At 40.4% G+C, this 15,460-nt stretch overlaps 1 protein-coding gene across 6 annotated transcripts; it reads right to left on the reverse strand.

Annotated features, from left to right (window-relative positions):
• Positions 1-1,204: 1,204 nt before the first annotated feature.
• Positions 1,205-14,774, reverse strand: SIAH1 (siah E3 ubiquitin protein ligase 1). Of its 6 annotated transcripts, none has more exons than XM_088136109.1 (3): positions 14,619-14,724; positions 3,902-4,006; positions 1,205-2,697 (listed from the first exon to the last, which is right to left on the reverse strand). In XM_088136109.1, exons 2-3 carry the CDS (start codon positions 3,945-3,947, stop codon positions 1,847-1,849), a joined length of 897 nt encoding a protein of 298 aa, XP_087992235.1. In that variant the 5' UTR covers positions 3,948-4,006; positions 14,619-14,724; the 3' UTR covers positions 1,205-1,846. The 6 variants fall into 6 exon arrangements, with proteins under 6 accessions (XP_087992235.1, XP_087992234.1, XP_007421916.1 ...); XM_088136108.1 differs by lacking the exon at positions 14,619-14,724 and adding an exon at positions 14,293-14,511; XM_007421854.4 differs by lacking the exon at positions 14,619-14,724 and adding an exon at positions 7,322-12,231.
• Positions 14,775-15,460: the final 686 nt, after the last annotated feature.

Genomic DNA, 15,460 nt, shown 5'->3' on the forward strand with positions numbered 1-15,460 from the left:
TCAAATGATATAAAAATCATTTGAGCATATCTCAGACATACGCGCATTGTATCTCATTGAGCAAAACGCTTAATTGCAAGCATATGTACTTTAATGCAGCTGCTCCTTTGAAGTCAAAACTGGTTAGTACTACTGTCACATGTCATGTAGCCCATCTTAATCTATGCAACTCATTTACAATGGTGTTATGTACCTGGAGCACAGAATACATGGACATGGTATCCCTCGCAGCCAAGGCATGACAGGAACTGCAAATAAAACCTAACACTGACAGTCCTAATAAAGGTTTCACATGCCTTGCTAATCTATCTAGTAGCCTAGAACCCGTAAACAGCACCACTGCCATTCACTCCTTGATCCTCCCCCCTTTGCTGCTTCAAATCTTGTTTGCTGTTAAAAGAATAATTGATGATTACTTAAGTCACCCAGAATTTCCTTCATCTTAGGTAACTTTAAAAACAATGTACTGGCATAATCTGTGCAAAAATGCATGACTTCCAGGAACAAATACAAAATGTGAGAGATAACACACTTCTAAACTCACATTTCCCCTGGATGTTGAATCCCATCTACAAATGCCCCGAAGGAAGTTAGGTAGATAAGCATTCACAGAATAGCCTGCTGCAAGAAAGGCATTTCATTCCATTAATGCAAAAGCAAAACAAAACAGCCAACATCACTTAAGATGTTTCAGTTTGCCAGAAATTCTTTTAATGACAGAATTTTAAAAAGACCAAAACATCTTATTTCAACTGTCTCCTTTAAACAAATTGCCTGCATTTATAGTTACAAATACTGTAAACTATGCCTTCTTGTATTGCACAACTAATTAATACAAGAATGACCTCAAAATGTCTCAAGATCTTTCAATTCATTTGAAAATGGGCCTGAATTTCCCACTAATTTAAAATAAATTAGAACATTATTGAACAAATTATTCAAAATTAAGTTTGAAATCAAAATAAAATGGCATCTACAATCTAAAAGAAGCCTTTTTTGGAATTTGTTTAATGGTGTCTCTATTCTTCAAGTCATATGCATAACTGTACCATCCTCAGTGGCAGAAAAGCACCCCAAAAATATTGCTAATATATGGAAGTCTACCCTTTACCATAAGCAATTTTGCTGCATATCAGAAGATGACACCAGTAATTTATTTCAAAAGGTCCCCTTCCAAAAAAAGGAAAAAGAAAAAAACCTGAAGCACAGGAAAGAAAAGTCATTTATTTAATGAAAAACTAGAAGTTAATAAAAATTAGCAAATACACAGAAAATTTATACAAGAACAGCAGCAATACTATGTAGTGACTTGGGAAGAAAAGAAGCAAGGGAGAAGGAAGAGGAAGAGGGGAGAAATGGCGGTCAAACCCCAGACCACCTTGCATGGCTTGTCAGTCAAAAGAAACACAAATGAAACACAAAACAGTATCCTTTTCAAAAGTACAATTAATCTACAAAGAAGTTTAGAATTATTTTACAGCACTTTTCATAGAATCAATTCTTAATACAAAAGGATGCCCATTTTGGGTATATATATAATATAATATAATATAATATAATAATTATATATATATATATATATATATACACACACACATATATATATATATTCTCAGTGGTTTACTGCTGACTCACTTTAAATATATTAGTGTTATTACATGCAACTGTTATCTGCACTTGAACAGTCTTCCCATTAATTTACCTTCATTTATGCTAGCCTCTCCCTCCCAATTGTTCACATCTAGCAGTCAGATGTTTACCACGGTTTCTGTGAAACTGAATGCAGGTTGAGGTTTTTTTTTTCTTTTTTTCCAGACACTGGCCCTGAAAATGTCAGACTGGGGTTTCAGCACATTGAAATTGTCACATTAATACCTAAATTGCCATTCTCTGCAAAAAGCTGTGCAATGCTGGTGTCAAAGACTAAACAGTCACTATTCATAATGGCAGTTGCTATCCCCTCATGAATTGATCGTGGAGTTGCTTCCCAAGTCAATCGCCGCCTATGACCGTTTAGCTCAAGGCGGTAAGCAAAATTTTCAGCTTGTTTCCGCGTTCCTATCAACTGTACAATTGCAAAGAACTGCTGGTGACCATCGTATTTTTCCTGTTTCTCCAGTACTAACATGAAGTGAAAGCCAAAGCAAGACTGCATCATAACCCAGTCAACAGCTCCCGGAAGATTAATGTCTGTTGCAAGGAAAACAATATCTTCTCCCTGTAGTGTTGTTATTGATTTATGTTGGTGCATGAGGTGTGGCATGACAGCATCCAGAGAGCCTTGCCACTTACAAGAAGCACCAGGGCATGGACAAGAATAAGGCCTAAATTCACAAAGCTCTTCGTGGTCAGCTTTCTCGGTATGCGGCAAAGTTATCTCACAGCCAGAGGAAGCATATTTACAAGGAAACAGTACGGAGTTGGCAACTTTTTCCATAGCCAAATTACGAATAGAACCCAATGGCCCTCGGCAGGTCGGACAACACGTGAGCTTGGGGCGACAATTGCTACAAACAAGGTGGCCACTTTGGCACTGGAGGATAGGTGGCAGTACATAGTCAAAACAGACAGGACACTCAAAGAGGCTGGCCAAGTCATTGTTGGAAGCAGTGGTGCCCGTCAAGGCAGGTACCCTCTGGGACGGTGTACACTTGGAGGTACCCGTAGGAAGTGCTGTGGCAGTCTGACGACTCATTTCTGCAAGGAAAACAAAAACAAAGTGAGCTCCTTTTAACTAGCAACAATAATCTCAAACGTATTTTTACAGGAGAAAGTTCTCATATATAACCAAATGCAAGAATGGCCTGATCCACAGAACCTGCAGTGCATTTACTCCAGCAAGTATTTCTCACAGTGGCTTCCAGATGCTGACACAGAGAACATAAAAGCTATACCCCTCTCTGAGCAACTGGTATATAGATGTGTACAGCCTCTGAAACGTTCCATGGCCACTAGCTGCTAAAGGAGTTATCCTCTAGTGAGGTCTCAAATCTGCTCTGAAGGACCTCTTAGGGGAGGTTCTGATAACAGCAACAGGTTTTACCCGAAACGGAATCACTATATGAGCATTTTCCCCACTTTTTCCTCAAGCATTATGATCATCAGAAAGTTAATATTTAAAAAGAATGCTCATTTAAATATTGACTCTAGTAAGCTGAATTTTTTTTTAATGCCTTCCTTAAGCCAGTGGATATCATCACTGAGTATGAATTCCACATATTTAATACTGTGTTAAGAGATAATATCTTTTGTCAAGGCTGAATGTATTTGCTAATCAATTTCACTAGGTGACCCATTAATACAAAATGTTATTCTATTTAATAATATCTGGGAACAGTGCCAACCTCATGCTGTTCCTTAAAACATAAAGTATGCATTGAGGCATGCTTTTATGTCTCACTGAAAACAACAATGCAAATATATTTAAGTAAGCCTGCATTTCAGCCCAAGTATCTATGAGGTTTATAAAGCAACGAATTAAGGTATCAATAAGTAACTCAAAAAATTATATTGTATAGCTAAATATTGATTATAATTTGCTTGACTAAAAAGGATCTGTGAGTAATGCCCCCCCCCCGGAATTGGGGTTAAGAAAGCTTTTTTACAGAGGTTCCAAACTTGTGATTGTGGCCACACCCTAGACAGCACAGAAACCAAATAATGTAACCATAACTCTTTTGCCAAAATTGTAAGCAAAATCTAGCAGTGTTTGTAATCAAAACTGGCTTGTTTTGCGGCATCTTTCTACCCCCAATAGGAAATCCTTAACTGACAGAAATTGCCCATTCCTAACAATGTACAGTAATGGAGATCAGTCAAGATTTCCCAACATCACCAAATTAGCTGCTAGTTAAAAATAAAAAGCTTCCCTGGGTAGCTGTGCGCTGCTGAAGAAACCTACTTCTGGAGACGTCGAGACCTTTCCTCAAGACACCCCGGGTGATCATTAGCCATTCTGCCAGGCCACTTGCACGGCAGAAATTGCCATCACCTTAGTGACAAACACCTAGGAGGCAAGCAATGGCATTATGCACAGGAGGAGCAGCAGCAGCACCCTTAGCCAACATTTCAGGATATTATGCTTTGCAGGGATTTAAATAGAAATAGAAAAGCAGTTTCTTCTTAAACACGAGGGACCAAAATATCAATATTTTGAAGGTGCCACATTTCAAACCACATGACAGTTTACAATTGTTTTTCATACTAATCAGAATATTTTCATAAAATACTTCCCTGGCCATCTGGCTACATTTTTTGTGTGTGGCTGAAATGCAATTAAATACCTATATCTAAATATAGCTAACCTCAGTGGGCTGCTAAAAGTCTCCCTGTGCATACCAAGAAGCATGTGCAAGCTCCAGAAAACTATGGTGAAAATACTTAAGCCAACTAATGGGAAGGATTCAGCAGTTAAAAGTATTCAAATTAAAACAATGCCCTAATTTATTTGGCAGCAAGTTCCTCTAGGAATCTGAGAAAACATGGTTAAAACAGAGTACTGCTATGTTTCAGCTGTAATTAAAAAAGCAAGGGCAGCATATTCCATCTTGAGAAGATCTTTTTTCTTAAAGAAGAGGAAATGCCTCTTGCGTATGTATTAAACTCAAAATAAATTTCCTCCAGAACTGTTTTATGACCAAGAAGACATTCCTTAAATCAAATGTATTATAATGAGGGAACAGTCAAACATATATTTGGATACCCCATTGTGTAAAGCACCCACACCCAAAAAGCTGGGCATTACACACATACAACCACACTCAACCAGGCCACATATTTCAAAATACAGGTGCGAGAACCTCTCAATCCTGTACAATGATTTAGAAATCACATTTCCACACCCTTTAATCGTACAGCAACTGGTCCCAACTATTTTATCAAGTCTATCAAAGCTCAACCCTAACTAATTATTTAGTACACTAAGAGATTATCATTTGAGTTTTATACTATAGTAACAATTCCCACACTATTTTTATAGGAACAGAGTTTATTTTTATTTATTTATTTATTATTAAATTTGTATGCCACCCATCCCCCCCCCCCAACGGGTGACTCTGGGAGGCTCACAATTAAAATCAGAAACCCCATCAACAAAGTTACAGAATCCATCAAGAATCTAATAACACCGACTCTTGAAAAGTGAGGAAGGCAACTCTTTCTCATACAAATTTTCTGTATCTATATATTTTTAAAGCTTTTTTTAAATCCCGCCTTTATTATTTTTATAAATAATTCAAGGAGGTGAACATACCCAGTACTCCTTCCTCCTCCTATTTTCCCCACAACAACCACCCTGTGAGGTGAGCTGGGCTGAGAGAGAGGGACTGGCCCAAAGTCACCCAGCCGGCTTTCATGCCCAAGGCAGGACCAGAACTCACCGTCTCCTGGTTTCTAGCCTGGTGCCTTAACCATACAGGAGCATGCTTTAGAAAAGTTTTCTAACCAGATTCTCTGCCAATTATAAACATTTTATTTGGGTGGAACAGAATATATAAAATTGTATTCTATATTAAACATATTAGTACAAATGTTTTACAAGCTATTTTATTGAGCTTGCTTAAAATAACTTTTTAGCTTTCCATTTTGCCAATCTTTTGCCAGAAGAGAAAGCCCTTGAGTGATGAAATCTTATCACTTTGGATGATGATGATCATCAGAGTCATCTAGCCAGTCAGGTGCAAGACTCTATTTATTCATTTAACTTCTTTCCTGCCATATATAGTACTTTCTCCAGTTTTATCCTCACAATATCCTGTTAAGTATAATGGGCAAAGAGACTGTGAGTTTCCATGGCTCAGTGTGGACTTGAACCTAATCTTGAGTCATAGTCTAACATCTCAACCAGTATATCATGTTGGCTCTTTCTTTAAACTAAACTGCCTTTACTAAAAACATGTTTTGCGAACTTCAATATCTAGCTTACTTGAGATGATTTTTCATTCCTAGAGGATGCAATATCTGGGCATGTTATTAAAGTACTAAATTCTTACTTGACTTAATGAAAAACTAATTTCCCATTTTTTAAAGTATAATTGTGCTCACTTTAGCAGCTTATTGGTTGATAGGCAGAGTTAGCCCCACTATTGTAGGTCTCATGCTTTATTATTAAATATTTTTAAAGCACTTCTGGGTCCAAAACAGTACAATTCCAAGTATAAATTACTGTCAAACAGTTATATGAAGTACTACATGAAAAAAATCTGAAATTCCAATTACCTTTCCTTACTGCCTTTATCTATAGGCCAGATTTAATGCCATGTTATATTAATTAGAGTATTAACACGCAAATTACCAGTTTTTAACAGCTGGAATTGCAAACCTGTCCATTTTTATCCCCCCACTCCAAATCTTTAAATCTTCAAAAACAAAATGCATCCATATCAGATGGAAATATATGCAAAAGCCTGCTGTGTTGGGAGTAGAGAATTGAAGCTAATCTTTATCCAGCAAGAGAATCAGCCAGTGACTCACCACTTTTAAGTATTTTGTATACCTTCTCAAAATACAAATGACAGGGTGTGGATAAATGTGGGATCCTGCCTCATTATCATGGGGCTTGTCAGATCATGCCCAGTTGTAAAGGAGATCTCAAACCTTACACAATGCACATACATCTGTTTTCTGACCACATCAAAACTTTACTTGGTACCTATACTAAAAGCCTCTAGTTCTCAACAGTCAGCAATTATGTGAGAACACCATCTGCTTGTAAGATTCCAAAATTCTATTGTGCACAGTATTTTTAGGGCTTCTGCTCTAGCAGGAAGGGGGAACACTTGGGAATCTGCTGTGTTTTGGTACTAGAAAAAAAAATCAGGTACAATCAGTCAGGAAACGATGAGCACATTCTTCTCCAAAATATTCTGACCATATGAAAGATAACGATTTTAAATTAGATCAATCCTTGGAAGGGCTTCAAGAATTCAAATACAAATTGCCAAATTATATTTCTTTAGCATACTGTATCAGGGCATGCTAAATTCCAAACTGATGGAGTTACTTGATAATGCAGAGAACATAAACATATTACATAGTGATTCCTCTCTTTCTTTGTCACATTTCAGACATATAGTGAATTTTAAGCTAAAGGAATGATTCTATTTTCATTTAAAGCATGTGAAGATTTTATTTGTGATATGCGGTTCTACTGCTTAAAGCAAGGATTAATTCAACTAAATTACCATCTGCTGAAAACCTACAGGTGTTTCTCACATGTTCTTAAAACAAATACAAGGAACGCCTGTGATATGCCAGGCAACAGCAGACTTCTACAACTCTTGGATATGAGGCTCCGAACAATGCCAATTTAAAAATGTGCTACCTTTTCTTTTGCTGCTTTTACTTCCTGGCAGGCATGTATCGAGGACTCCTTTCCACGCATACAAAAAACTGAAGGCGGATTTCCCCGTCATCAGGAGTAAAACAGCTCATTGCGTTTCTCCATAGAAACAAAAACAATCCACAACAGAGGCCCCTCCTGGAAATTCCTAGGCCTGCAGACAGCCGGCGCAAACACAATACCCAGAAGGGGGCACAAATCCATGAAAGGCAGGCAGTTTCCCGAACATGGCCAGGGCGTGGAAACCCAACACTTCTTTTCAGTGAAGTTTCCGAAGTAATCCTGAGTGCAAGCCAACTGGGAAAAGGAAGGGGGGAAAGGCGAGCCACGAAGTTGCAAATCCGGCCAGTCTCCAGTTAGATCCACTCTGATCAGAAACGCTTCTTATAATGGTTCCTGCATTTCCACTTCCACCACCCAGCCTATTTGTTATCTTGTGTGATCTCCAGAGTCTGATCTAGCGACAGCACAAATCCAAAAGCAGCAGCAGCAGCAGCAGCAGCTCCTCCAGAATTCAGTCCAGTGCCTTGTGCAGCAAAGCCATTGGCTGCTGAAGGAACCCTGAGTTTGCTATTCTTCGGCTCCTAGTACACATCAGGGAGGGAGCCACGGAACGGAGGCGGTGCCTCACCTCGGCCTAGGAAAGGAAGAGGCTGGCTGGCCAGCCAACGGGCGTATCAGTCTCACATGACCAGCCGGACTCTGCAGGCAGCCAACTAATGCAGGCATCCATCAAAGCAGAGTGTGCTTAGTGCAGGAAAGGAAACGCTGGGAAAAGGAGCCCTGGGCCCTTCCCCAGCCACAGCTAGGCTAGAAGATGAGCTCAAGGCAAAATGCAAACTACAGCCCTGGACTCCTCCCGCCCCCTCCAACAACCAGACTGTCTCCAAAAGCAGCTGGTGAGTTTAATTAGTGGCCTTCCAGCAAAGACGGTTTAATATGGAACAGAAAGAGTAGCAAAGCCAGCAGTCTTCTGTGAAGTCAATGAGGCTCTTTATCCAGCAGCTAAGTTGTGTCTTCTCCTTTTCTACAACAGTCCCGTACTTCCCAGAAAGGCCCAGCAGGTGGCAGACTATCTGGGCTCAGAAGCTAAGCATGCTCACACCTGATTAATACCTGGAGGGGAGACCACCAGAAAATCCCAGGATTGCAGGCTAGAGTGAAAAATCAAAACAATATTCTCAAAGAGATAGCGGCAAATCTCTTGCATGCCATAGCAAGGAAACTGCATGGATGTCTCTATGCCGGTCACTAGCTAAGTTCAACTCACTAAACTATAATATGGACGTTATTTTGGAATAAATAATCCCTTTTATAATTAGTCAGACCACTGGTCCCTCTATGCTGTCCATAGACTGAGTTACAGAAGAGTCCCCGCCATACCTGGAAATGCCAAGAATGGAATACAGTACAAGACATTTTATACAGACTAAGGAGACTTCCCATGAAAATTACTATTTATACTTGGGTGTATTTAAAACACACACACACACACGCACACACACACAGATCTGAGGTAGGCGAACAGTAATTTCTACTGAGATTGTACAGATAAAGACAAGCAAGACAAATCTCAGTAGATCAACTTATCCTAACAAAATTCCAGGATTCCTTAATGTAAAGAAGAGAGAACAACACACTCTGCAGTCAATATAGGCAGACAAAAGGAGATGCATACCCCTGGTCCAAGAGCCACAGATGCCCTTTGAAAGCCGGGAGTAGGCTTCCAAGGATCTCCCCAAAAGTTATTAAATGCTTATGTGACATAAAGGAATGATTAAATATATGATTATAGAATAATAGTAATTGTATTTAATTTTACTTAAGTCTATGTGAAATCAAAACAAATTTGGTTTTTGTCTTGGCCCTATCACTAACTTTTAGTATGCAGTCTTCAAAAAAAGTTTGTTCCTCTGATGTACTGAATGCCAGGAATAGCACCAGATATAACACGACTTATCTAGTGACGCATGGAGCAAACAGCTGCAAATTCCTAGGGTTCCTACAGCTTTATACCTAAAGGCATATGCATTTGTATATTGTATATAGATTTATATAACTAAATTGCCATTTTTTTTAATGGTTAGCTGATACAAATAAACCTTTAAAAACAGCACTGTGAGACTAGGGGTCAAGGAGACTGACTGAAAGTGCATTTCTGGTTGGAAGGCCATTTCAGGCTGTGTAACAATTATTACTATGTGCACTGGAGGCTCCAGAAAACCAGCTAACAGGAAGGTCATCGCATGGCAACGGTGGCTTAAAATTTCACCTCCTTCAAACCTACATTTTTTCTGTGTCAGGCCAGATCCAAAATTGCATTCTCATTTCCTGCCTTGATCCCCTGTTTTGAGAAACTCTTATGTGATGATGGGTCATGCAGACAACATTTTCAGGTCTTTTGAGGTTTTTCCTGAAGAAACACCATTCTATAACACATTCTGTAAAATTCTGTTGGAAGATTCCATGGGGGCTTCACAAGTCAGAATGTGACAGCTACTTGTCCTTTAGGAGGAATATTACCCTTAGTAATGGTTTTACTATTTCAAGTATCAAAAATAGCTTTTACAGGTAGTAAAGAATGAAATTTTAAAAATCTAAAATACAATTATGATGATTATAGGAGTGGGGACATCAATTAAAACATATTAGGAATATTTTAATAATATATCTAAACATGAGGAGCACAACAATGAATACAGCTATTAAAATTATGTAGGGATTTGATGATTATAATATTTTAGTTTTACTCAAAACTGCAATCTCTAAACTCTTTACTGGAAAAATGCTTGCTGAAAATCAAAATCAAAATGCTAACTCTTAAATCTTAACTCATTTCAGACCTACATATCAAGGGGTTTGTTATTATACAAAATAAAGGTGGGAAACAATAACAATAATAATAATAATACCACAGCATTTGTTTATTAGTATTTTGGGCTATCTTACCATTTTGGAATCATTTTAAATAGTCCTTATTTCAGTAAAAAGAATTATCCTGGTAAAAGATTTTGAAACACAGCCTCCACTTTCATACCATACCCAGGTACAACCTGGCAAATGATATTCATGGGTACCATATTGTTAATCCCATTTCTTAACACAGCGGAAAGATATTCAAGTATTTCTCAACACATTACAATAAAAGTTGAGAAAAAAAAGAAGTTGGCCCAAGTAGTAGGGATTTCTTTGCACCTTCTCTGAAAAGGCAGACCTAAATTGATGTGGATCACTGTTATGTTATGCAGTGTTACCAATGCTGGAATTACTTGTCTTACTTAAGACAATATGTACTATTTTTTTCCTTTCAGAGTCCTAATGTAATCAATATGTTAATGAATCAATGAGGTTCAGTTATTTTTGAACTGCATAAACAAAGTCTCAGCTGGCATTAGCCCTTGTGACCTTATCTGGATTCAGAAGTTAACCAGGATAGGGTCTGGTTAGTATGTGAATGGGATACCTTTAGGAAATACCAATGCTATAAGCTAAATTAAGAAACTGACAAAGCATTGAAGGAAAAAACAAGGAAGCCACTTTCTTGTTATCAAGAAAATCACATATAAGTCACCAGGAATCTTGTTCAACTCAAAGAAGATTTCACTTACAAACATGAAGTCTGAAAAGTAATGTTTAAGAGTTTTCTTGAATCCTATCTCTGTACAAATGTTGCATAAACCTTTAGTATGTATGGGGGAGAGAAAATGAATAAGAACTTTGGAATTAACAATTGGCCATTTAATGACGACAGAGAGAGCACCATCCACATATATCTGTAATACAACCTAATAAAATATTTCAATTTCTCATACAAAAACCTGTAAGACACTTCTAGGTTCATAAGAAAACCTATTTTCACACACTTCCAATGTTAAGGCGCTTCATAAATAAAATAAGTCAAGTCTCCTTGGAGTTGTATTCAACTTATGGTGACCTCATGAGCATGTCCTTGACGTTTTCCTGGCAATACAAAAATGGCAACTTCTGCCTTTTTCCAGGAAGCTTTTCCAATTTCCCAGTCTAACCTACAGCCCTGATATTTCCTGGTGGTTTCCCATCCAGTACTAACAAGGTTAACAATGCATAGTTTTCCAAGTTCAGCCACATTTGGCGACAAGCTGCTACCCAGGTGGGCTATAAATAAATGCATTTCAATGTTACTGAAATCCTCCTTTAAAAAGATGTTTTTGGATAGAAATAACTTGAAATATAGTTCTCAGTACAAATCCTAATATATCAAGTGCTTACAAACTAGAATAACAGAACTAATTTAGCAAGCTACAAAATGTAAGAGATATATCACAACTAAATTGATGAAACTTAACAATAATAGATAGAACATGGATTCAGGTTGAAGAACTAGTGACAATTCCTGAAGTCCAAATTGTGGCCAGCATCCATCCCAACTTTAGGACATTTTTCTCAAACTGATGCTGTGTGTCTGACAGTAGGATATAAAACTTAATACCTAAGTACCTGTCTCTGTTATTTTTAGGGGGGTGGGGGTGGGGCAGTTTATATTCCAATTAACTATAAAAAGGCTCACCTACACTTAATTTTGTTTCAGTGTAACATTATCTCCCTGGAATCCTGGAACTCTTTGTGAGTTTTAAATGAACTTTTAATGCTTTTCATTACCTACTTACAAACTGTAATCACTGGGAGCCTGAAAGTGATGTTTGGTCTGCAATTTATACATGCATAGTTTTGAAGATCCTATCTGCATTAATTTCAAAGCAATTCAATAAGCAAGTTCCAATGAGGAATGAATTTGTCTTCAAATTCCAAAGTTAGAACTGTGGAAGTTTCAAGTTGCTTGCATTTTTTTTCTTTCAGTAAGTTATTATTTATATCTAGAAAAGAAATGAACTATCTTTATATATGATTAACATCAAAAATCAGTGTGTGGTGTAATTGATCAGGATTTTTAAAAATCAAAAACTAATCTCAATGCAAGATATACCTAGTAGCCTAACACTTGTTTTTAAAGTCTGGTACTGAGAAACTGCAGTATTCCTGCAGTACCCTTCATCTGTCAATCTAGTTTGGCTCCGTTCGGATATCACTACTCTCACTTTTGCAAGCATCAATACAAAATGTTTTAATACACAGACCAAACAAAACGACAGAGAGAAAAATTAGAAAATAACAATACAACAAACTCAGATTGGTGACTACTATTACCATTTAACACCATTCCATAATCTGCTCTCAAAAGAAGCCACTTTTTAATATGATTCAAAGATTCTTAAGAGTTACAAACATAAAACAAACATGTATACAATGTTTCAAAGGAGAAGCATAAGCTTTGAATTGAACAAGAGCTACTTTGCTCATCTGTAGTTAAAATAGAAAATGTGTCCATACATTCCACTGATTCCACAATAGTGAAGGACGCTGCTATCTTTAAAAGTGATGGCCAAGATCCAAATTATTCAAGTATCTTGTACAGCCCAAGGGATAGCTAGACTTCTATTTTACAAATGCAAGTTCCCTGGGACACACTGCAGGCCTTTCTTGGACATTTACAATTTTGTTTATTCAGGGAGGAAATGGAAAGTTTTCTAGATTTCAACACCTTCAGTTTCAGTACCTGTGGCACTTACCAAATGTTTCACAATGCAAATTTAGCCCTGAATTGTTCCTCCTTACTCTACAAAGATACATGAGATACAATTGCGTATGTACATCAAAGCAACATGCAGCAGTGTGTATCATAGACAGGCATGGCACAATGTAAGAACTGGGGAGCACAACAGAGAAGTGAACTAAGGTGGCAAGAGAGAAAGGAGACACAGAATGCCCTGGTCTTTGGGAATCTCTGGTAAGACAATCAGAGAGGGGACAGCCTGCAAAAATCCAGCAAAGCTTACAACCAGAGCTACAGTCCCAGGCTCACTTACCTGGGCGAAAGCTCTACTCAACCCAGCAGGATTTACTTCCAGGTAATCAGTCTACACAGTCAAGCTGCACTTCTGACCTCACTCCACCAAAGCGAAACCACCACTGAAAAGGACTGGGATTTACCTTAAGGCCAAAATGCAGAACTGCCATCCAGCAGTTGCAGCTTTTTATGGACACAGAAAAAGAGAAGCAAGCAAGCTTCCCTTGGCCCAGTCTTTCTGGGTTCATAAACTCTCCAAAGAGCAAACCTCTGGATCAAAGAAGCATCTTTTCTAAAGACGGGAATGAGAGGAAGAAAGGTTATCAACCCCCCCCCCCCCGATTTTGTTAAGACATGAATGAAGGCCGGGCCAAAGAAGAGAAAAAAAGGAGGAAGGTGCGAAAGGGCACCTCAGTACTTCTCAGCCATAAGGCCACGACCCTGAAGACAGAGATGGACAGATAGACAGATGCAGAGAGAGAGAGAAAGAGAGAGAGATATAAATGATACAAACATGCATCCATTTATATAGACATATGCTGTAAGTATGTGTACACACACACACAACCTTAGCTTCTGCTTCTCCGCCTCACAAAGACTGGCGTGTTGCAGCCAGTCCACCATCAAAACCTAGTTAACTATTAAACGGGGGGGGGGGGGGCGCAGGGGAGCCCCTCGCCGCTCTCTCCGTCCCAGCCGCGGCGCGCGAGCCGGTCTCGGCCGCCCCAAGGCTCGCCCTCCGGCGCGCAGCCCAGCTCGGGGCGACCCTTCTCCCTCCCCGCCGCCAGAGCGGTCGCTTTTGTTCCGCGGCCTGGTCCCTCCGCCGCCGCCCGCAGCCCTCCCGGCCGGCCTCCCGCCTCGTCCGGGCTCCCCTCGGCCGAGAGAGGGAGGCCCGGGCGGGCGGGTCGGCGGGGGCCGGCCCGGAGCGCCTCCGCCTCGCCAGGCCCGGCTGGCGTTGCCCTCAGAGCAGGGCCGCGCGCGCCGCTAGGCCGCGGCGAGGGGAGCGCCACCGTCGCGGGCCGGGCCGGGCCGAGAGGAGGACGGCGCGGCGGCCTCCTTCCTTCCTCACCTGCGAGCGCTGCGCTGGGCTGCGCTGGGCTGGGCTAGGCTGAGCCGCGGCCTGGCTCCCACCCGGAGAGACCGCGAGGAGCGAGCGGGCGTCGTTGAGGGCGAGGAGGAGGAGGAGGAGGAGAAAAGAGGCGGGAGGGAGGCAGCAAACACACAAACAAAAAGGGAATGAACGAGGGAGGGGGGAGGCGGGCCGGCCGGCGCGGCGCGGCGCGGCTCCTCGAGGCTCCGACGGGGATTCGCGCGCGGGCGGGCGGGCGCCGCGAAAGAACGAACCGACGAGGGTTAAAAAGAAAGAAGGAGAAGAATGAAAAAAAGACGACCGACCGAACGAGGCGACCCCGTCTCTCCGAAGCGCGGCCGAGGCAGGAGGGGGCGCGCGAGGAAGCTCTCCGCCGGCTGCGCGCGCACCCGCTTCGCGGGCACTGCCCTCCCAAGGCAGCTCCGAGGCCGCCGCCGCCTGCCCCCGCCCCTTTCACATGATGCGCATGCGCATTCGGGCCTGGATTGTCTGGCGGGCGGGCGGGAGGAGATGTTGGGGGGACGGAGGCCGCCCTGACGAAGAAACCATGGTTTATAATCCAGCAATGGTGGCTTAGTCTACCAACCCAGCAGGAGAACGCCCGGCTCAAAAAAAAAAAAAAAAAAATATTATACAAATTTATAGAGCCACCCATCTTATAATATATACAGTGACCATACACCCTTTCTTATAAAGGACAGTCCTTTCTTTCAGAAAGCGGTCCTTCAGATTTATTTATTTTTCCAAAACTCACTTTTGCCCTTCATTTTGGTCATTTAACTCTCACCGTACAAATGGTACCACCTAATGTGCCATCTTTCAACTGTGTGAAAAATAAGGAAATTGAATCGTCTTTTTAAAATAAATTTACATATGCAGTTCGATTTTAGGTATTTTTTATTGGAATACACATTTTCGTAAAGTTTTTCCTGGTTTGGCTCTTGAATTTTCCTTTGTGAAACGAAGTTTTAAACATATATATATATTTTTATCCTTATGTACCTCTTTCAGATTTGCCCCTTTTTCAGGTTTGTCCTTTACTTTTTCCCAAGAAAATGTGGTCACTGTACATATGTATGACTCTGGATGTTGGATACACACATAGCAACCAGTTGTAATGGGGCTTGTTTGGTTGGCCATGATGGTT

The sequence above is a fragment of the Python bivittatus genome, unplaced genomic scaffold (assembly GCF_059951505.1).
Source record: "Python bivittatus isolate LINGU-HERP-01145 unplaced genomic scaffold, Pbiv_v1 ctg000190_np1212, whole genome shotgun sequence".
NCBI classification, from domain to species: domain Eukaryota; kingdom Metazoa; phylum Chordata; class Lepidosauria; order Squamata; family Pythonidae; genus Python; species Python bivittatus.